Genomic DNA, 24,564 nt, shown 5'->3' with positions numbered 1-24,564 from the left:
CATTTAAACTGATGAAATGTTCTTAATTTAGAATTTACTTATATTTTTAAACATGTTTTTCTACCAACAGATATTAAAAAAAAAGTCAATCTTTTACCAACGGTTGCAAAAAAATGTGGTCAAAATTAGAGATATTATTTTCAATAAAAATTATTATATTCTTGTTAAATACTGAAGTTATATCACAAAGACGTGTTGGAAGATTTCAAGAAGTATTTGCATGGAAACAACTGACGTACAACATTGGCGGGAACTTAGGTGAGTTGTCAATAATCTTAGTGATGTAAGTTAACTATATATACCAACAAAATTAAGCTTCTCACCGATTTATTATTAAAACAGTTTTGGAACGAAGTTCCTTATCGCGCGTTGTGAAAGGGGGCTAGACGGAAAAAAATCTTACGAAAAGTTGTTACGACACTTTTTGCTATAGTAAGTACGACGAATGAGCGCTACTTCACCATGGCAACGACGTGACAATATAATATAACGAAAAGACTTAAGTTTTTTATTCATAGAATAAACATTGGTTCCTTCACTAATTAATCGAAAGGAACTTCGTTCCATCCGGGTGTCCCTTGACACCACTCAAGTTTTTTTTTTAAAATTAAAGCCCTTCATCCTCTTCCTGACCTTATCCCAGTTATGTAGGGTCTGTGCACCAGGTTTCCGACCTCCAAATCAAATCTGTCAATCTGTCTCCCTGTCTCCCTTCATTTCCATTGTCATTGTGACGATCGAACGTCGTTACAATACTGTGCCAGTGTCTTTGTCTTTTTACATACTAGGCATGTTACAAAAAAAAAATCGAAGTTCAGTATCGATTTATTCAATACGATCGATATTTTTAAACTTCACTATAAAGCTTAAGTTAAAAGATGTCAAATTCTGTTACAAGTAGTAAGTGTTTAATTTGTTTGTATTTTTTTAAACACCACGCGGGCACATCACTAAAGTTGATTCAAAGATTGTTTACTATTAGTCAAGGTCAAGTAAAACACGACAGGTTTTGCAGCCTAACCGTAGACGTCTATTGCCGTAACATCAGTACTAAAACATCTATTATCTCCGTTTTTTTCTAATGGAATGAAAAGGGTAACACTATAATTTTGTTTATTGCCTTAGTAGTATTAAACAGTTATCGGAAATATAACTTAGGAAGCATTATAGCGGTTATTATTACTTAAAAATGCATTTTTTTGATGACCAATTACATCTAACAAATATTATAAACTAGCTTTTACCCGCGACTCCGTCCACGCGGAATAAAAAATAGAAAACGGGGTAAAAATTATCCTATGTCCGTTTCCTGGTTCTAAGCAACCTGCCCACCAATTTTCAGTCAAATCGATTCAGCCGTTCTTGAGTTATAAATAGTGTAACTAACACGACTTTCTTTTATATATATAGATGCGTAAGTTTAGATGTATGTTTGTTTGAAGTTATCTCCGTAATGTCTCAACAGATCTTGATGAAATTTGTCACAGATGTAGAACATACCTACTAGCTACTTATTACCTAAGTTTTGTTCTTGTTCCGCGCGATGGAGTCACTGACAGTTAGTTATGTAATAAACAAAGGTCATCTTTTATGTGCCTGACTCAGAGCGTTATGGCCGTGTAATTAAAATAAATCAAAATTAAGATGTAAAAAAAAATAATTCCCATTAAAAATTCGTAGAAACTTCCGGATCATCATTACATGTGAACCTTGAAGTCTCAATTGATCCCCTGATATTTGGTGTACAAAATAATTAACCTAAGCATGTAAAACCATTAACTCCCACCCCTGCAGACCTTAAGAGGTTGCGTTGAGTGAAGTAAAACAAAATCCTTTCTTAGTACTGTAAAATTTCAAGCTTCTAGACTTCTTTTTTTCATACCTTTGTAATATTGAATTTGAATGTATCATTATGTTTTTTGCGCATACGTTTTTATGGACTGTTTTTAACGATTGAGATGCTATTTGATTCATTATTTCGTTGATTGTAATTCTTTAGAGTTAGTTAAAGATCAAGTGATTGTTTTTCTTCTGAACACTGTTTATATTTTCCTAGTACTTCAAGATAGATTCGCAGATGACGTGTCAGATGCTAGAAGTAAAAGAGAGTCTGACATCGTTTTCTTTGACGATAAAGAAGAGGATACCAGGGAATGGAACCAAGGTAAGTGACATTTAATGACCTAATGCGGTTGCCATTTTGAATACCTAATCTCTCTCTATGGTTATTTGTACGATTGTTGACAAATGACAAGTCTCGTAAATGATTGATTTAATGGGTCTAGCATTTATTTATCGATTGGAAAGTACACTAAAAATCTTATACTAGTTTTGAAATAATTGACGACGATACGAAGGCGATTTACATAATTATGCGTATTAGGGCACACATTTCAAAATTTCTTGAATATTTATAATATTACGTAAGCATAAGGGCTAACCTACACGGGCGGTTTCCCGCCGCGGGAATCCGCTCGACAAAGCTCCCGCAAACCAGCAACCTACACAGGACGCGATTTACCGCTGTGTTTTGTGTTCATTTTGACGCGTCACTAGCCAGCCACGCAAGCGCACACACAACGAGCGAGCGAGAAGGTCCCGCGCACAATGACGCAATAGCGGATAACCGCCCGTGTAGTTTAAAACGGCGGTAAACAGCGGCGGTTTGACGCTGCATGCGGCGGTCGAATTTCTCCCGCCTGCAAACCGCGGCGTGAAACCGCGGCGTGTAGTTTGTAGCATACAATGTCCATAAGAATTGAGTCTAGTGCGGTTCAGAAGCGGATGCCCGTGGCGGGAGAACCGCCCGTGTAGCATAGCCCTTAGGTATACTCTTGTTCAAAGTTGATAAAGTTCAAAGTCGTACGGAGATTGGTTTAAAAGTCTGTGTACATATTTTTTTTCGCTACAGGGCCGCCTGAACTACCTTCGGTTAATAATGAAGGCACCACAACGGTTAGACCAGTTGGTAAGTTTCATGTACTTTTAAAAACACCTTCACCTATTGGTCTAAGTACGAAGTAGTCTAATCTTACTGATGTAAGGTGGCAACGAGAATTCACTAAAACAACGAAGCGACTGCTGCTCATAGACGTCCGTAATTGGAGATGCGTTGCCTACCTTCAATCAACGGAGAAGAAGACGTATAGAAAGAGGATATTTCTAATGCCTACACATCCTCTCTTCCGTCATATAGTTTCCTTTCCCATCCTTTCCTTATAACAAAAAGGGAGGGAGGCACTCATCAGACTGTACGCTGCTAAAGTTCAGTCGCGGAGCACGAAGAATTTCGTACAATGACCTCTTTACCTACTAACAGTGGTAACAAACATTTTTGTATTTAGTGCGGTTTACATGAATTATTTGAAGGATAAAGAAAATTCACCAACTTATGGAATATAGTTATTATTATTATATCAATTATTTATTTAGATTTTATATTACAAGTAAAGCCAATGTCAAGCAAACCAAGGACTTTTTGTCGTGCCTCAAGGCCAACCAAAACCACATTATGCAAACAAGAACAAACCTTATAAGTCTCCAGTAAAAAGGTTTACAATCCCTGAGGACGACGGCCATTGTATCTGTGCGAGCGAGACTCATTGTTTTTACGCGGGAGTGACAGAAAGAGGTAATGACAGTTCAATGTACGAAATTCTTCGTGCTCAGCGACTGGACTATACCACTTCATACCTGTCTTCTGTGTGGTCGTAGTATTTAACTGGACTAAGCCCAAGTGCAACAGATGTTGTTGCTGACTTCTACCACTTTTATTAAATAATTCCAGATGAACAAGGTAGATTCTTCGTGCAGTACAACAACGTACCGATGGGTGTTGAACGAGTCGGTGACAGATTGTTCGTCACAGTACCACGGAGACGATATGGTGAGTGAAAAATTATACTTGTTGTCCACAGGATTGAACATTGCATTGCAAACTAAACTAAACTATAAATCGATGGCTCCTAGACTATAGTAAGCTATCTTGCGATTTACCTCATGGTTAAGGTTTTTTAAATGAAATAATTAAGTCGTTATAGTAAAAGATGGGAAGGGGAAGTGAATTTGACTGAAGAACGGACGCATAGGAAGGGATTAAAGGTTTAACGCATCTACAATTGCGGATGTCAATGGGCAGCGGTAGGTAGCTTCGTTATTTCAGCAATTATATATGGCCGCTTGATCGTTTTCCACCGAATACTACAAAAAAAACAACTTGATACTTGTTTCTTTGCAAATTTGAAAGTAAGTTAGAAAGAACTGTAGATTTTTTTATTGTCTTGCAAAATTTGCGTTTCAAACTTACGTTAGTTTAAGCAGGAGCCATCGAAATTAGCACATATAAGGTGCTGTGACAAGTTTTTAATTGTACGTCAAATGACTTCACCGAAATAATTAGTAACGTTCTTGACTACGTGTTAACGATAGATAAACTGTACATTACGTTAAAATGCATAAATTCACGTAACTTTAAAATTATTTTCACATGTTGTCCACCGGGTCACATAAGTTTTTCGCACTATATTTCTTTTGTTCTTCAGGTATACCATCAACATTGAATTATTTAGACCTAACGAAGGATTCAAACACTAGATCGCCAAGCCTTAAACCCTATCCTAGTATCCGGCGATCCAGAGATCTGACATCTGTGTATAGGACCAGAGCCGACGAATGTGGGAGACTATGGATGGTTGATACCGGTCTATTGGAAATACCAGGTACCGCAATAGTCATGTGAAACTCAATTAAAACTGACTTGCAAATCAGCTCACAACTCAAATATGTGAAGCAGATCAAATCAATTTGTATCAATATAAAGTTTTAGTCCAGCTGGCTCAAGGCTGTTCGGCTAGCATAGTTATAGTACATTCTGTTAAGCTGTAAACTGCCAATTTGGTTTTTGAGCTGTAGCTCAACGCTTGAACTGCGCAAAACTCAATGTTATATGTTCCATTTGACCTCGGCCTAAACGATTGAACCGATTCAGAACCTTTTTTTGATGTGAAACATCTATAGGATCACTTGTAAACCGAATTGTTGGCGTGGCGACGCTTGCCGTGGCGACGGGTCGCCACGCTATTCTGAGGTATACATATATATATATATATATATATATATATATATATGACGGCGTATCCGCCAAAGTCAAACGTCAGGTTGACTTTTAGCTGTCAAAAGTCAGCCTAGCGAAGCGTCATGTCGATGGTTGTGAGGGCGGCCATCTTTACACAGTGTTGTTCGAGACGGCGCCCGCGCACCACGCTTGCGACGAATCGCTTAGCATCTAATTAACGATTAAATCTAGCGCTTAATTAAGTTGGTGTAGCATTGGTTAGACACTACAGTGTTCATACCACTGTGTATTTTTGGTTACCTAACCCTTATTAAACAGCTGCGATTGCAACAAGGACTTGTGATCTGCTCACGCCCACCTGCCGACATACCCGCTTTTATACTCGCACAAGATGATTTCTGATGAAGGCCCTCCTGCCCCTTCATCAGAAGTGGGATAGAACCTTTTGTGTAAGATTTTAGTTACCCCTAAACAGAGCTGGGCATTAACTCGTTAATCCGTTAATCGTTAATTAACGAAGTTAACATTTTCCTTAACGGATTAACTTTTAAGTTAAATTCAAAAAGTGTTAACGCTCTTGTTAACTTCCGTTAAATTTCACTTCCGTTAATTTAGTCCGTTAATTGTAACAATAGACACTTATTGACGTGTTGTCATTTTATTTAAATTATGCATCAGGCTACATTCGTAAGTTCGGCTATGTTCGGGGACCGTCGGCGAGTCGAATGGTGACCGAGAACGAGAGAGAACGAGAACGAGCGAGTGCGAGTGTATGTAGGTTATACAATACACCGAGCGGCCGGGAAAGACTTGATCAAAAGAGTACCGCAGAATCCTTGTTAGAAAATAGTGACGATTTAACCAAACTTACCTCTATCAAATATTGCGAAGTTTAGGCGCTAGACACCTTCAAAGTTTATTAATTATTTCACATTTACACAAATATCTCGAAAAGTCTATATTACATTTTATTCACATTAAAACTAGTTTTCATTTATTTAACATCACTTTTTTTTAGAACATGATTTTGTTATAAAATCAACATAAGGTACGAAAGTACTTTATTCTAAATACAATAATTATACACTTTGTCTTATACGTGAAACGCAAAAATCTAGTAAAAAAGATAAACACTGCGTTGAATTGCAATCAAAATAATCAAGTGTGCATAACTCTTCAACGTCGTAACTAAATTACAACTAAACTTTGTTGGCGACGAAAATGTTTATTTTAATATTGAAGTTTAAAGACGGCAAAAAATATAAAAAAAATCGTTTATGGTTCATTTGAAAAAGCGTACAAATAGGATTTTTTTGTCATTGCGTAGATAAGAAACAAACAATGAAAAATAAATTTAAAAATACGAAAGACGAAATGTGCACGCAATAAACATTCCTCAAAAACAAAAGGGATTTAGGTGTTTATTACCGTCGTTTGTTTTTTTGGGGCTTCTTCATGGTCAACGAAAAATAATTTTGCATTTTAAAAATATGAACAAAGGATCAAATGGACAGCCCGCACAGAGAATGCGATAACGAACTCGATGGATTTATGGCCCCAACCCTTCTAATGGTCGGGGATGCACGTGCGCTGCACAAAGACAATAGCGAAGATAATTTGTTTGTTTACAAAAAAAAAGTATACGATAAAACGAGAAAGAATGAGGAAAAAGATAAAATAATTATGTTAGTGAAATAATGTTAAATTGTGTTATACTAAAATTAATATATGAAATGAGCCGCTTATTTTGAAAGTGGCCTAACTCCATTTATCTTCAAATCGAGATATTGAAAGTTTTGCGTTTCAATGAATTTAAAAATATACGTATAAGATACTAAGGAGTCATACTGCTTAAGCGTATCTAAGGATGTTAAATTTAAAGTTCCTGTTAAAATAGTTGCATTTATTAAGTAAATAACGTGCGTTTTCTTATCAAGAATGGAGTTGGGCCACTTTCAAAATTAACAGCCAGATTCATTATAAAATTTGAAGGTGCCCAAGTCCATTCAACATAATTTAAGATGTTTCAAATTAAAAAAAATAATACGGAATTTGTTTAGCATAATATGTTGAAAACACTTCGGAAACATAATTTATGCGATTCAAAACATTTTTTAATTACAGAACATAGAAAATTACAAACATAAAATTACAAAACAATTTACTAGATTACCCCGACGTGGTAATAAATTCAGAACTTTAAAATTTTCATTTTCATTCATGGATGTCTTATAAAAAAATTTGTATGGTTCATTTCTGACAAAACGCATCCAACATATTCTTTGATTTCTTTCTTAACCAGTTTACTGATTCTCCATCAGAATTTTTTACTCTTTTAAAAATAGCGTCTTCTAATAATTTTGTCGATACAAAATCTTCCTGTCTCATTTCATTTAGAATAAAATTATTACCCTTCCGACACTTTTTAATAATCTTGTAATAATTTTGGGGAACGTTCAGTAAATTATTTTTTTTTAATGCCGTTTCTACCACGGCTAAATCTCTATCATTTGGTAAAAACGAATGTTAATATCATTAAAAATTTATGATCTATAATTTCTATATTATTATCCAAAGCTTCGACAATTTTCAACCACATTAAAGCTACTTTAATGTTTCTATTTTGCTCGGTGCACATGTCACTTGTAAGCTATGATGTGTTTTTCACTTCTTAATTTTTTAATATGTTTTAAGATGCATGAAACAATAACTTGATGTAACTATAAATGGAGTTGGGCCACTTTCAAACTACACGGATCAGTTATTTAATTAATTCGGAAAACTTATGTGTAAAAAATTTATCGTTTTTTCTCTGATAATCTGAAGTGTTTCACTGATAAATAACATGAAGTTGTACATGTAACCATGGTAATCGGCAAAAAAATGAAAAACGGAGTTGGTCACTTTCAAAATAAACGGCTCAAATGACCTTTACAATAACATAAAAAACAATCTCAAACAAAATGCACTGAAAAGTAACAAAATAATGTCATGAAAACCCTCTAAACTCTAAAGAAAGTTCTCTTCTTTCTTGTAACATATCTATATTGTATAATTATTGTTATTTCGCAGTCGGTGTCGGCCGAAGTAAATAGGTGACATTTTATATTTGAGATGTATTAAACATACTTACGTTTATGTCCCTTCTTACTGCATTTTGTTTGAGATTTGAGATTGATATTCTTTTGAATATTACCATAATACGAGTATGTCTCACTGTTTAATAGAAAACTTGTGTTGTCTAAATTTAGTTAGCTCTCTAATTCCGTGAAGTTGGATGGTCGATAAAAAAATGACTGAAAAGGTCAATTGTCCATCATTGTCAGTGAAGTATATAAGTGTGTGTAACTAGTGCATGCTATGTCATTAATATCGTACAGGCAGTAGTACATCACCCCAATCGTCAAAATTTTATTTGAGTATATTATATAACTAAACTATAGATAGGATTAGCGCTCGCCCGAGATTTCGTAAGCGCAGTAAAAAAAATAGCCTAAGTTCTATTGAAAGTCTCGACAAAATTAGTCCATATGATTCGGAGATTATTCGTATGGCCATTTCCCGCTTGCGCCCTATACTAGTAATATAAACCAAAATTAACTTTAACTGTTAACTTTAACTTGCGTTAAATTTTCTTAAATTAAACGCTTTAACGATTAACGAAGTTAAATTTTTATTTAACGAATTAACGATTAACGAAGTTAACTTTTTGATTAACTGTGCCCACCTATGCCCCTAAACATGAGAGACATGTTTAAAGATGTTGAGCGACTCCATGGAATTACTTTTGGTTGAAGAATTGTGAGTAAGTAGCAACTGAACTTGAAGCGACGCTCCTGTCATGTAAGTCTCCTTAATAAGCAGGAAAAAGAGAAAGCATGTTGATGACTATCAGACGATGACTATTACATAGGAAACATGGTGAGCTCAATCCATTTTATACCTATAACTACTTATTAGGAAATCATAGCCTTAAAGTACAAATGAATATCTTTAACCAATTTGTAACCATACAGGTCACAGTTTAATGTACATGTGTAATGAGTATAGTCACCTAATGATGATGATTTAGTTTGTGTTTAAAAGAAATATCTTTTGCTGGTATTTAATCCAGATTACCCATTGATACCTCTGGCACTTTCTCACTCAACCAAAACTGCTGCATAATGTTTTCAAGTTTTTCAGTATTACAAATAGAAAAATTTGACACTAAACTTTCATTTTTACTTGAAGAGTTATTAGAGACAGTGTCTCCCACAACATATCCAAAGGTGTATTTTGTAAGATTATACCATTATACAATTAATATTACCATTCTAAAGTATGTTAAAATATACATCAGCTCCTAAAAGTAATGAAAGCTCATCAGGTACATTGAAATTATTATCAGAAAAAAAAAATACATTCTTTGGTAATTTGTACTGCTTTATATCAATCTGTTGTTAAGGCAACTGTGTGGTTATAGAATAAACTACATTACATTTAATGTGCAGTTGCACATCTTGCACTGGTGAATAAATATCAAGATTTACATAATTACTTATGTTGTTACACTTGTTGCTAATACCCATAATATTGGTGACTTGATAAAAGGGTTGCAGGTATAACCTTGCCATTATTATGACTATCAAGATGCTTCCAAGAAATATGTTTACCTTTAACCTAATGTTTCTGTTTCTTTATCATTTGATAATTTTAGTTGATATTGAAAAGCATGTTTACCAGGCCAGTAGATTTAACACAAATGTAAAATCGAATAACTCCATTAAGATGTCAGAACAATAATGTTGAATATTTGTATGTTCAAAATGTTAGACAAGAATTCAAAGTTCAAAGGTCAAATCTTGACACGTGTTGGATAATTCAAGACATGGGGCGGCAGTGTCGCGAACGCACGCGAATTAGTTCGGTAAGAAACTAAGTATTTGAACTAGCAACGTTCTTCTCCTGTCAACATTAGAATATTTTCATTATGGAGGGTAATGTTTTATTCACTTTGGCTGAATATTACAAAACAAGGCAGACAGAGATTGCGATTCAGCAGTTGGTAAGCGATTATACAATTTTTGTTAATATTGTGAGTACAGTTTATATGCGATGTTACTGTGTCATTTGTGTATCACTGCGGTGAGTTGTTTGTTGATATTTAACAGAGAAATTCAGACCGTGTGGATAGGGATGGCTATAAGTGATGGTGGAGGCTATTCGCGGGGTTCAAAACCCTTACTTCAGCATGTTCATTTTACATAATAATCGACGGTGTACGTAGGTACCTCGATTAAGTGACGGGTGCAGCCAATCAGCAGCAGCAGCAAATCGGATGCAGAAAAATTTGCTATATAGTCAGACAAAAAATGTTGTCCGAGTCAGTATCAGATTGACTTGTCTCTGTGCTTTTGTTTTATACGACGAAAATTGTCGTCCGAGTCAGAGCCATTTATGTTGGATGACTTGTTCTGGATGCCTTGCAGATTGTGGTAAGACGAATATTGTCGTCCGAGTCAGAGCCATTTATGTTGGATGACTTGTTCTGGATGCCTTGCAGATTGTGGTAAGACGAATATTGTCGTCCGAGTCAGAGCCATTTATGTTGGATGACTTGTTCTGGATGCCTTGCAGATTGTGGTAAGACGAATATTGTCGTCCGAGTCAGAGCCATTTATGTTGGATGACTTGTTCTGGATGCCTTGCAGATTGTGTTAAGACGAATATTGTCGTCCGGGTCACATCAACCAAAGGATTGACCTGTCCAGTAGTACCGATTGTGAACAGTTAACCTACATGCTGTTTAGTGACAAGGCAGTGTCATCTGACTTAATTGTTACGAGACGCCCGCCTTCAGTCTTAAGTATCATAGCGCGTTTTGATGATTGTAATGAGTCGTCCGTCAGGATGCCGAACGGAATAGGTACAACTGCAGTTCATTGTTTCAGAGAATCGCCCGAGGACGGTCGAATGTCAGTCCGGCCGTGACGGCGTATCCGCCAAAGTCAAACGTCAGGTTGACTTTTAGCTGTCAAAAGTCAGCCTAGCGAAGCGTCATGTCGATGGTTGTGAGGGCGGCCATCTTTACACAGTGTTGTTCGAGACGGCGCCCGCGCACCACGCTTGCGACGAATCGCTTAGCATCTAATTAACGATTAAATCTAGCGCTTAATTAAGTTGGTGTAGCATTGGTTAGACACTACAGTGTTCATACCACTGTGTATTTTTGGTTACCTAACCCTTATTAAACAGCTGCGATTGCAACAAGGACTTGTGATCTGCTCACGCCCACCTGCCGACATACCCGCTTTTATACTCGCACAAGATGATTTCTGATGAAGGCCCTCCTGCCCCTTCATATATATTATTTTAATAATATTTAATATTATGGTTGTTATTATTCATTCATTTCTTCATTCATTCCTTCATTCGTTCATTCATTCATTAAATCATTCATTCATTCCTTTATTTATTTAATATTTTATGCACATAACTTGTACACACACGATGTTTCACATCTGCCAGGCGTCCCATGACGGCTCACAAGTTTTTTTATTAACAACCAGTGTTATTAATTCCAGGCTCACCTCAACAAGTTCAACAACCAGCTATAGTTATATACGATTTAAGAACAGACCAACAAATATTGAGATATTCATTTAAAAATACTGATATTCCAGCAGCAAATACTCCTACAGGTAAGTTTACCTTTCAAACGTAACACTAAATTATGTTCACACACAACACATCTATATATATAAAAGAAAGTCGTGTTAGTTACACTATTTATAACTCAAGAACGGCTGAATCGATTTGACTGAAAATTGGTGGGCAGGTAGCTTAGAACCAGGAAACGGACATAGGATAATTTTTACCACGTTTTCTATTTTTTATTCCGCGCGGACGGAGTCGCGGGTAAAAGCTAGTTTTAGATTAAAACTCAAGAAATTTAAAATAAATACTTACACGTAGTTATAACCGAATGAAAACGTTTTTTTCACATTTTTATTATACAAAATGCAATTCTATCTGTCTTATAATTTTCACAAAATATAATTTTTTTACTGTTAATACGAAGAAATACTCGTAGTATTATGGCCGCCATGTAAGAAATTTGACGTTTAATTTTTACCATATTTTAACGTTGATTTCGGGGTTATAGTATTTTTTTCTATTTCAGTTTAATAAGGGGCCGTTCAAGTATTACGTAAGCAGATTTATAACAATTATTTACTCCCCCATCCCCCTTGTCGGCAAAAGTAAGCAAAGCTCTTACCCCCTCCCCCATGCTTACGTAAACATTTTTCAATTTTATAATTGTAATTTAAAAAATAAGAAAATAAAATTAGGATAGATTAGATTTTACTGATACGGTATTCAACATAAATTAAGGGACAAAAATATTATATTGTTACGAACATAACAAACTTATTTGAAATTTTTGGTACACATAATAAATTCAAATTAACAGTCTTCAGTCCATGAAACCCGAATCCATGATTCTAAGTTTTCGATGACATTGGATTGCTGCTCAGTGTTGTGAGTCTGCTCACTTTCAAGCGATTTTGGAATGTTTACGTCGTTCTCATCGAGCCATTCAATATCATGGTGCTCTAAATTTTGAATAATGAGCAACTCACCTTGCTTTGCTATGCTTACAATACGTCTACTATAGTATCCAAACGAAACAATACACTGACAGAGGAAATTTAGACAAGTGAATAGCGCGCGGTAATTCCCCTACTCGGTTCTAAAGCGAGTGCCTAAACGTATGCATTATTTGCGGGAATCCCCGAAAATCGTTTCGTTTTCAAGCAAAGAGGGTTGCCATTCGTGTGAAAAAGTAAATAACTACCGATGACGTAATCATCGTCTCGATTCCCCTACCCCCCATGTCATCCAAAATAAGCAAAGCAAAGACCCCCCCCCATAGTGCTTACGTAATACTTGACGGCCCCTAAGTCCAAAAGTCATTTGGACATTTTTAAAAATTAATTTGTAAAAGACCGAATTATTATTAATAAGTATATTATTTAAGTACATTAATAGATAAATTATTATTTTAAATGTTTTTTTCAGGTCTGGCGTCTATAACCATAGACATAAACGGCGATTGCAGCGACGCTTATGCTTACGTTCCGGATCTAACGACATTCGGTCTCATTGTTTACTCGTTAAAAGATAACGACAGTTGGCGTCTCACTCATAACTACTTCTACCTCTCTCCAACAGCTGGGAACTTCAGGATCGCTGGTATTTCTACAATAATTATTTTTTTTAATGTTTTTTTTAATCTGGATTCCAATCTAAACCCTTAACCATAGACAACTACAAAATATTACTGGCAAAATTTTTCTGGCATAACTGTATACGATTATCTTCCGTTATTTTACGATATAACTTAACATTACCTTAAAATTTTTACAAAATAACTAAAAACAGTGAAACATCGAAATTTAACATGCCTCTGTATAATTTACGTGACGAGACCAAAATCCCCTTTTAAAACAAAGTGTTATCTCTGTTTTGTCAAAGATAATGACAGGGATGACGATATGTTTTATACAGAGATTTTGGTCTCAGAAACCAACGGTTAGACTTTCAATCGAAACGTTGAATAGTTTGGGCGAAGCTTCAATGCGTTGTGACAACACACTGCGCAGTTGTGCATCAATCGATCAGTGATTCGGGTGAACCACGTAGACCTTAATAATTTAGGAGACGTAATTAACGTTTTAGAGTGGGGTAGGAAATTAACTTCCTTCACTTGGTGACAGGACCGGCTTCAGGCTAGGGTCGGTTAGGTGACCGCCCAGTGCGCTGATCTTATGCAATTAAATTTATGCATTTATGCAAATTATGCAATCTTCCATGGTTATATGAGATTGCGTCTCTTACCCTTCATTAAAAGCATGGTTAAAAGGAGGGCGTTGTAGAAATCTCACTCAGGGCATTTACAGAGTTAAAACCCTTGCTTGTTCATCGTTTCAGGACAAAGGTTTCAATGGGGCGATGGGATATTTAGTATAACTTTAACACAGCCTGGTAAAGACGGCTGCAGAACTGCATACTTCCATCCATTGGTCAGTTTTCAAGAGTTCTCAGTATCTACGTGCGTGTTGAAGAATAGAACTGCTAGTTCTGATGACAACTTCTGGTCTAGGTTTTCTGTAAGTTTATTTCTAAAGTTTCAACCAATTTTTATTCTAGGAAATATCATAGCTGCCTTTATTCCACTCATTAAAGTTAATTTTCAGCATTCTGTGGGTAATTTTACGTATTTTTTGTTAGAATGGTGAAGAGACGGCGTTACTTAGTCTAACGTACCCCTTATCTCCCCTCCTCCAAGGCATAGTTAAAAGGGGGTGTGTTAGAAATCTCGGTCAGGACGCTGGTAACCTTAAAACCAGCGATGGCATGAAGAATCTATTTCTCCTCTCACCTATATAATAACCTCGTATTGTATACGATACTAATGGTTGATTTCTGAAACCAATGTCTCTAGTCTCAGTCTTAGAAACCCACAGTAAAAAAATGTAGGTTATCCATTGAATATAATTTCATTATTATCCCAGGAAGTCGGCTTCCGAGGTCAAGACAGTCAGTGCACCATGCACGGTTACCATGACAACAGTCGTGTTGTATTCTTCGCTGAAGTAGGCAGAGATGCGATATCCTGCTGGCATTCAGCACGCATGCTGTCACCTAATAATGTTGTTATATTAGCACAAGATCGACAAAGGATGAGTTATCCATCAGGTGATAATTTTAAGACTTAACCAGAGACAAACACATTCATTGGGTATAATACGAATAGGGTTGCCAGGTTGCCAAACCTACTAGCCGGACAGACCAGCCAGTTTGGTCGGACATTTGGGTAGAAAGGTCGGACACTCTATATTATTTAGGATTTTGTCTCAGTATTAATAGGTACACTCTCGTTTGGGAAATGTAAAAAACCTAACGAAAGCCGAAAAACCGTTTATTTTGGCCGGACACGCAATCAAAAAGCCTACCTATGTCCGGCTTTTATCCGGACGGCTGACAACGCTAAGTACGAATATTTGTTATAAACACCTTAAAATTAGTTCCCAAACGAGAGTGTACCTATTAATACTGAGACAAAATTCTAAATAATATAGGATGTCCGACCTTTCTACCCAAATGTCCGGCCAAACTGGCTGGTCTGTCCGGCTTAGGTTTGGCGACCTGACAACCCTATCTACAATATCTGAACTTACGTATATCCTCTTTCACACAATCCATACATACTTTCTTCGGGGTTGTTTATATTTCGGCAATCAATAATGCTTTATTCGTTGTTAAATACTTACACAAAAATTATTTACATAATTACAATATTCTCAACACTTATAATTACTACATTTCCCGCGCTAATAGCGCGGCGCTATTCACTTTTCACTTCTATATTTTATTATGATTCAAGAAAGGCAAAGGACTTAGTGGGCAGTATGCCACATTTTTGGCAGAATGTTTAATTCTACAGTCAACAGACTGCCTGTAATTTCTCATTTCATTATTTTTTCCAAATTTATTTTTAAACCTGTGGTCACCCGTGACTTCGTCAGAGCATAATTTAAAAAATAGCCTATACTATGCCCGTACACATCAACTACCTTCTTCAAAGTTCCGTCAAAAGCGGTCCAACCGTTTCGGAGATTACCCGAAACAAACGCAACCTCACGGACAGACACACAGACAAATGGACAAAAATAAAAACTAGCTTTTTGGTATCATTTACGCTAAAACATAATATTTGTGAAATATTTTTTTTTTGGTATAGCATACAGACACTCCAATTTTATTAATATGTGTAGGCAGTAAATGGTTTTAATTATTTTTATTTGTGTTTACTAGATCTCCATGTTACAAATGATGAGGTTTGGGTGATGGCGAATACACTGCCTAGATTTGGCTACTCGAGACTGGATACGAATGAATACAATTTCTACATATACAGGTAAATATCGTATTTAGATTGTCGTAACATTCATATAAAACAATAAAACGTTGACTTATTACTTCCTTTTCAGAGGTCAAGTGAAAGATTTGATAAGAGGCACGGCCTGCGATAATGTAATGTAAAAAATAAAGGACTACTATATTTATTTTGTATTTTAATTTATATCTTACTAAGAAAAAGTTTATATGGATAGATTATAATTTCGCGTAGACGGTGTTGTGTGCAAAAGCTGTTCTTTACAATTAAAAATTCTTAACAATTCCTTAAACAAATAGCATTAAAAAAACACAAATCTATGGTTTCTTTGTCTATGTAATTTGACATTGAGTTACATTGACATAAGTATGAAATTTGGAACAAATGTAGAAAATAGTCTGGACGAACACAAAAGCTATAAAAAATTTTAATTACGCGCCGACGGAGTCGTGGGAGAAAGCTATTATTAAAAAAAATTGTTACGGTTATTGAAATACTTAACAATTCCTTAAACATAATAAACTAATAGCATAAAAAAAACACAAATCTATGGTTTCTTTGTCTATGTAATTTGACATTGAGTGACATTGACAAAAATTTGTTTGCCACGAAATTTAAATTAACCTTTAATCGTAAATTGTTCTAAGTTTAATGCAATAAAGTGTTATTAATATTTGAAGTAGAAAAAAACAAACATCATGGACGAATTTCTCGCTACTACATCTAATAAACTGGTAATGTAAAATTACTTTTTACTAAACAATAACTTACAATGCCAGTGTTTTTTTAACATTGTTATCTATACTATGATGTGTATAAAATACAAATGTATTGTACATTTGTCAGTCTTTTGAATTATGAAGGAAAATGTAGTGAAAATATAAACATCGGGATTTAGACTCGTTCATTACACTATGTCACTTGGATGAAAAATACGTATCGAAAAATAACTCATTCATCAAAATGTTTTCAAGTGTTATGTTCACAGGTTACAATTGTAATTATTATTAATACTTTATTCATTTTAATTATCTTCAGAAAACAAACAATTACGCCGATCTTACAATCATATTGGGTAACGAAAGTTGTGATCTAGATTCCGCAGTTAGTGCTTTAGTATACGCTATGTTTCTGAACTGGCAATACGAAAAGATAAAATGTAAAGTCTGTACAAAGGATAAAAGAGTTGATCACAAGGATAATATATTTATACCAGTACTTGATGTTAATAGAGAAGATTATAGTTTGAAGACCGAAGTGGCTTATTGTTTAAATGAAAATAATATTAGTGAAGATAATTTAGTATTCAGGTAAGTTTTTTTTTATATCATAAGGTGGCAAACAAACAGCCATCTGGATTCACCACAATAGCGAAGCGACCATTGCCCATAGACATCTGCAAATGCAGATGCATTGCTTACCTTTATTTAACGGAGAAGGGGACGCACAGAAAGAGGATATTTCTCCTTCCTAAGCATCCCCTCTTCCGCCATATCCACTTCCCCATCCCAACCTTTCCTATTAAGGACTAAAATTAGGCCTCCGGTATCACACTCATCAGACGAAACGCAGAATTGCTTCCACTTCACGCCTGTCTTCTGTGTGGTCGTGGTATTGCACCGGTCGACCTGACCAATTTGTGCACCCAACAAATATTGTTGTTGCGGGATGTACCACTGTTTAAGTTTCTACAAAGATTATTCCGTCGAGCTATCTGAAAACATTTACAACTCTAATTTTCTATTGTTTACTATATCCGAGTTCATTATTTCTATTTTCAGAGATGACATCGATCTAAAAAATCTCGTAACAAACAAAACGAGTATAATATTAGTTGATCATCATGTAGTTGCTAAAAAATATGACTTTTTAATACCGTATGTTAATGAAATTATTGATCATAGACCGAGAGACAAGCAATGGAACTATAAAGATGATGCAAGAAGCACTATAGAAAGTGTAGGGTCCTGCGCTACTTTAATTTGTCAGAGAATTAAAGATCTAAGTTACTTAATGAATAAAGATATAGAATTTTTTACAACATATCCTGTATGTTGTAGATTACTATATTGTAAGTAATATCTATCTATATATATATATAAAAGAAAGTGGTTTTAGTTACATTATTTATAACTCAAGATAGGTCGAACTGATTTAGCTGAAAATTGATGGGGAGGTAGCTTAGAACTAGGAGACGGACATAGGAACTTTTTTATCTTGTGTGCATTTTTTTTATTCCGCGCGGACGGAGTCGCGGGTAAAAGCTATTTTAAAATAATGTCATGTTTTCTCAATAAAACAGTTATTATAAAATTGGTCCGGAACCCCTGGGTTCTTAAGTTCTGGGTTCTTCACAAGTTTAAGATTTGTATCAATAGTTCCTACAAATAAGGGTCAATGTGCAAATTTATAGGAGAGGATCTTAAAGTTTCAACCATATAGGAAAATAGACCGCATAGGTCCTTTTACTTCAACAAAAATTACATTTACACATGTAAATGTGTATTTGTGTGTACACTGTACATGTTAACTTAACTAAGAGGTAGCTTTTAACATAAAGTAGAAATCATCAATTTGTTACTTTGACCCTTATATATAGGACCTATCTAGGGTTGCCAGGTCGCCAAACCTATTAGCTGGACAGACCAGCCAGTTTGGCCGGACATTTGGGTAGAAAGGTCCGACACCCTATATTATTTAGGATTTTGTCTCAGTATTAATAGGTACACTCTCGTTTGGGAAATGTAAAAAGCCTAACAAAAGCTGGAAAACCGTTTATTTTGGCCGAACACGCAATCAACAAAGCCTACCTATGTTATTTATCCGGACTGGCAACTCCAGACTTATCTGTATTTGGGGTTATCTGGGATCCTTCTATGAGATCTCCAGTATTCTGAATTAGACTGTTTCTTACAACTTTATATACAATTTTAGGTACTATATTACTAGATACAGTTAATTTCTCAAAAGAAGTGAATAAAGGAACACCACATGATAAAGAAATGGTATTATTTTTGGAAACAATTCTAAAACCGGATGATAGAGAGAATTTCAGGTAAGATTAATTTCAACAGTGATCTGTTTACAGTATACAAGACATTGATCATCAAATTAATTTAAAATTTTACTTCTTACGTCTACTATATGTTTTTTTACTGATATAATATATTCTATGACACTCAGAGGAAGAAGAACAATCGAATGACACCTCACACGTCAAAATCGGTTCACTTATTTAGTCTCTAGGCAGTTACAAACTAATTTACATACATCATCAACTCACTATACGTTTCCAATAATGATCTCGGAGCCAACCTTAAGTTAGAGATGACTATGTCATAGTCAACCACAGTCAAGTGCGAGTTGACTTCACACATATCATTGAATTTCTTCTCAGATATTTGCAGCATCACGATGTTTTCCTTTAGCTTAAGAATGTCAGATAAATGTACATATGTAAATCGAAAAACACATTAATAAATAACAGGATTTGAAACAAGGATCTGCTGATTACAAGTAGATAATAATAAATACATTGCCCTCTTTGTCAATTGTGTAAAAAAAACTTGAGAGGTGTGTTGGGACACCCGGATGGAACGAAGTTCCTTTCTATTAATTAGTGAAGGAACCAATGTTTATTCTATGAATAAAAAACTTAAGTCTTCACAAGAAGTACATTTTATTTCTATGAATTTTCGTTATATATTGTCACGTCGTTGCCATGGTGATATAGCAAAAAAGTGTCGTGACAACTTTTCGTAAGAATTTTTTCCGTCTAGCCCCCTTTCACAACGCGCGATAAGGAACTTCGTTCCAAAAAAATCTTTATACATTTTTACACATAAACTTTAAATGTGTAAAACACAGTTCAATCTCCCTTCGAAATGTGTACAAACTTTTCTCTCCACGAATAAATGTTTATAGGAAATCAACAGTAGATAAATTGGTGATCGCAAGAAGTGATGTAACAAAATTGAGCGCAGCACAACTTTTAAAAAAAGACGTGAAAATTGTCGGTGATGTATTAGTACCGAGCTTTCCTATACCAGTCAAGGTACAGTTGAAGACATTAATTTCCTACCCATTTCTCAGATACGTACTAAATTACAGATACAAAGCTGGAACTCCGCCTTATTTTTTAACCCTTAAAATCATTTAACCATTGAATAATACTCTATGATAAAGCTCCTTAATCCACAGGAATTTCTAAATAAACCTGGTGCTCTACTGGCAGTTAGTGAAGCCCTAAATAATCGGGGCTGCGCCATCGCATTGTTGCTGGGTATGCGATTGACTCCAAGTCTCGTTAGAGATGCAGCTGTGTACTCTACTAGTTTAACAGAGAAGGCTGGAAAGGTAAGAAAAAAATTACACACTCTTGTAATATTACACGTTATTGCAATTAAAATTACACACTCTTGTAATATTACACGTTATTGCAATTAAAATTACACACTCGTAATATTACACGTTATTGCAATTAAAATTACACACTTTTGTAATAATACACATTATTGCAATTAAAATTACACACTCTTGCAAATACACTTGTTAAGAAAACACACTTCTCTATTTAAAATTACACACTATTGTAAAATTACACAGTTTTGTAATGAAATTACACACTTTTGTATTTCAATTACACACTCCTGTGTTGAATTACATGATATTGAAGTAAAAATTATACTCCGGTTATTAAAATTACACAATATTATTATTCCAGCTGGCAAAATATATACAAGACAGCAATAATCCAACATTTGGTTTGACTCCTGAAGTATTTGATGGTTCAGATAATTGTGAATATTACAATCAAACTAATTTAGGACTAACAAGAAAGCAATATATTCCTGTATTAACTAATTTCTTACAGAATTATAAATAATAAAAATATATTAGTAAATAAACGTTCTTTTTTTTTACTTAATTGTCCTTTATTCCTAAGTTTATTAAAAAAAACGTAGATACGATTGTGTTATGAAATAGGTTATAACTTTGAATAACACTTTTAAGGCTCGAAGTCTACACTAAGTTAGAGATGACTATGTCATAGTCAACCACAGTCAAGTGCGGGTTGACTTCACACATATCATTGAATTTCTTCTCAGATATTTACATCACGATGTTTTCCTTCATCTTAAGAACGTCAGATAAATGTACATATCGAGGGGTGAAAGGCTATTTGTTTTAAGCGACATTTTTTGCGATATTAACTTATATATATAAGATATATATGTAAAATCCTCGATATGTAAATCGAAAAATATATTGATAAACGGGATTTGAACCTGGACTTTTCAGATAATTGTCCTATTCGTTACCGACTCTCTTTTAGGTGTACACAGTCGTAATATTAAATAATATTTTCAACTGATTTGTTATTTACTCGACTCTTACTGTAATTAAAAAAAATCTTGTACAGAATAAGATGTTTTTTTTTTATATTGAAAAAGTTAACGCTTGACCACGATCCCACTCGATGAGGTGAAGATGTGGTCTAAATATGGCTACGATGGTCTAAAGATACGCTAGCTTTGTAGATGCCTATTCACTCTACTCTTGAAGGCTCCCACATTGTACTTGGAGGGAAAAACTGACGCCGGCAACTTATTCCAATCCTTTGCAGTACGCACGAAAGATGATTCAAACTTTTTCGTTCGAACGCGCGGCACTTCTACTACATAAGGATGGATTCCAGCCGTATTGGTATTGAATTAAAACATGTTAAAATTACTCAAAAAAACTTTATTTCTGTAAACATTTATAACAAAAATATAGTCTATAGTCTTATAATAAAATGTGACAAACTTATCTGACCTGAGAGACGCTGTTTCGTGTTACTTCTGTCACAAAATATATAAAATAATCTGTTACAAGAATAATATCCGGTGGGAATAAGTAGTGATGCAACGGATGTGTCTTAGCGGAACCAGAAACGGAAACAGATGTCAAAAGTAATTTTTAGCATTTGACTTACAATCTGCAGGTCCTGGGTTCGAATCTAAAATGTTACGCGCTTAAATTCACTAAAAAGTACATAAAGCCGTCGTAAACTTCCGTTTTTATCTCCGTTATAAAAGTAGCGGAAACAGAAGCAGAAACGGATGTTAAAAAGCACGCGGAACTTCCGTACTTGCGGAAACGGAAACAGACATCCGTTGCATCACTAGGAATAAGTCAAATTAAATTATAACAGCTCACTAGCGGCCCTCTCGCATTTATCTTTTATAGAATTTTCTATGCCTATTTATTTATTTATTTTGGAAAATTTACACTTACACAGTTACACTTGCAATTATTACATGCCCCGCAAAACTGCTTACGCAGTTTGACTGCAGGTTACTCGCATTACATAAACATTGCTATAACTTACTAAAATAGGTTATATTGATACAATTAATTAATTAAGAAACGGCTTAACTCACGTTTGATCGTCCGGTGGCGGCACCGACTAGTTTCAGACCCTTCGGGGGTCCATCTTCAGGGCGAGTGTTTAATCCGAAAACTTCGCGGTCGCGTATAATTATCGGTCGGTAATAACTAATTAATTAGGATGTCTCACGAAAGTTTAAACATAGGTTATATTGATACAATTAAATTACGTAAATGGTTACAATGTATTTAACAAGTGTTTTTTTTAATAAGTATTTAAATTTAGCAAGTGTAGGCTCACGTCTTATGTCCTCAGGTAAACTGTTGAGTAAGTATGGAACTCGTTTTTTTAAAGTTCTATCTCCATAGTAATTTTGTACCACGGGTATTTCAAATTTATCTTTGGACATACCTTGTGCCCGTTTTTTTAAATTTAGGTTTAATATATTTTCTGGCAGAACTAATAGCGATAGTAGCGACACTGTCACCTAGCCAGATATGCAAGTTTGACTATATTGTATTAAGTCACTTATTACCGGGTCAGATAACTTTGTCTGTTTATTTAAGTTTTTTTTACAGTATACAAATTACATTATCTATGAAAAATATAGATTATATTCCTATATTAAATGCTTTGATTCCACAACCTGATACTAATTATCACTCAGAGTGTAATGGTAAACCCTTAGTGTAGAAATAATACAAAATACGTATAAAATTAATAACACTTTAAAATCTGTATAAATATTTGATCAAAATAGTTTAGTTCATTAAATGAAAGATTGAATTTTTATTTCGCCATGTTTTTAATAATTTTTTGACACTAAATGTATATTAGGTTACATCATAAAAATGTGATATAAAAATTATAAATCAAAAAAAAATGTAATTTTAATTTAATTCAATTTATTTTTTTATTTTATTTTTTTTAATTTATACAAACAGATCTGTTAAAATGTGATATTTGTAATACGTTATTTATAATAGTATGTTTGTAAATAATAATAATTTTAACAAAAATACATCTTACTAATATTATAAATGCGAATGTATAGATGTATGTATGAAGATATCTCCAAAACTACTCAACCAGATCTTGATGAAATTTATCACAGATGTAGAACATAGTCTTGAAGAACATATAGACTACTTATTACGTTTTAATTCAGCTAGTAAACTATAAATGGAGTTTTTCATACAAATTTTACGTTTAATTGAGAGTTAATTTTCCAAATTAAATTTTGTATTTTAAATGACAACACTGAAAGCATTTACGTCAACAAAATGTCTCCGAAGGAAATTTTTTCACCTCACTTTTATGCTCCGAATTAATTATCTATAGATTATAGCTTTTATAAATTAAATTAAAAATAAATAAAGAGTATTTTTTTAATTAAAAAAAATCCTTAAAATAATGAGTCGACTTACAAAAAGTAATCTTAATATCGACAATAATTAAAAAAAAGAAATGTTAAATAATTCTAAAGTTAAAAAAAATTAAGTACAAATTATAAAAAATATATCATCATAATTAATTTAATAAAAAACAATTTGTAATTTAAAAAAAAACTTGATTTTATATTATTTACGTCACATGATTTTTATGTTATGAAAAAAACTAACATTGGTAAAAAAATAAACGAAAAAAAAATGTTTCGTAATTGTAGTCAATAAAAATTAAAAAAAAATAATCTACGAGATAAAATTTTAATCAACTAAAATGTTTTTAAAAAATTATAAAAATAAATTGATGCACTTAAATAATTACGGCTCTAATGAAAATAGTCGTAACCCAAAAAATGCGGATTTTTTAAGATTTTCGATTATCCATATTCCTATTTTTAATAACTATAATTAAACAAAATTTAAGATTCATTTTACGATATAATTTACGTCACAAAATCTACAAATTATAAGGCACTGAGAAATATAAAAACCAAAATTCAAATCAAGTTTAAGTTGGCACGTCGGGCAATAGGATAATCTATTCCTCGACGTGCCAAATATGTGCCTGTCACTTCTGTCATAATTTGAAGGTTAGTTTTTTTGACAAAATTAATAGGCACAGAGATTTCTTATAAAAAAAATACCCGATTACCTTTAAAAAATAACATTATATATATAAAACTACTATATATAAGTGAGACAGAAATAAAAATGTGCGAAATACACA

The 24,564-nt window shown here is 34.1% G+C and overlaps 2 protein-coding genes across 2 annotated transcripts; both read left to right on the top strand.

Annotated features, from left to right (window-relative positions):
* The first annotated feature begins 107 nt into the window (after window positions 1–107).
* LOC106713422 (L-dopachrome tautomerase yellow-f2-like) lies at window positions 108–16,188 on the top strand. Its single transcript, XM_045685329.1, has 11 exons — window positions 108–258; window positions 2,057–2,164; window positions 2,912–2,968; window positions 3,788–3,886; window positions 4,542–4,718; window positions 11,641–11,757; window positions 13,139–13,312; window positions 14,051–14,229; window positions 14,635–14,818; window positions 15,938–16,040; window positions 16,114–16,188. The coding sequence occupies exons 1-11, from the start codon at window positions 114–116 to the stop codon at window positions 16,163–16,165; spliced, it is 1,395 nt and encodes a 464-aa protein (XP_045541285.1). The 5' UTR covers window positions 108–113; the 3' UTR covers window positions 16,166–16,188.
* Window positions 16,189–16,547: 359 nt separating this feature from the next.
* LOC106713421 (exopolyphosphatase PRUNE1) lies at window positions 16,548–20,904 on the top strand. Its single transcript, XM_045685189.1, has 7 exons — window positions 16,548–16,753; window positions 17,058–17,329; window positions 17,801–18,090; window positions 18,954–19,074; window positions 19,944–20,073; window positions 20,220–20,375; window positions 20,743–20,904. Exons 1-7 carry the CDS (start codon window positions 16,718–16,720, stop codon window positions 20,902–20,904), a joined length of 1,167 nt encoding a protein of 388 aa, XP_045541145.1. The 5' UTR covers window positions 16,548–16,717.
* Window positions 20,905–24,564: the final 3,660 nt, after the last annotated feature.

Source organism: Papilio machaon, chromosome 29, assembly GCF_912999745.1.
Source record: "Papilio machaon chromosome 29, ilPapMach1.1, whole genome shotgun sequence".
In the NCBI taxonomy this organism is placed as follows: domain Eukaryota; kingdom Metazoa; phylum Arthropoda; class Insecta; order Lepidoptera; family Papilionidae; genus Papilio; species Papilio machaon.
This window is presented reverse-complemented; position numbering and strand designations above follow the sequence as displayed.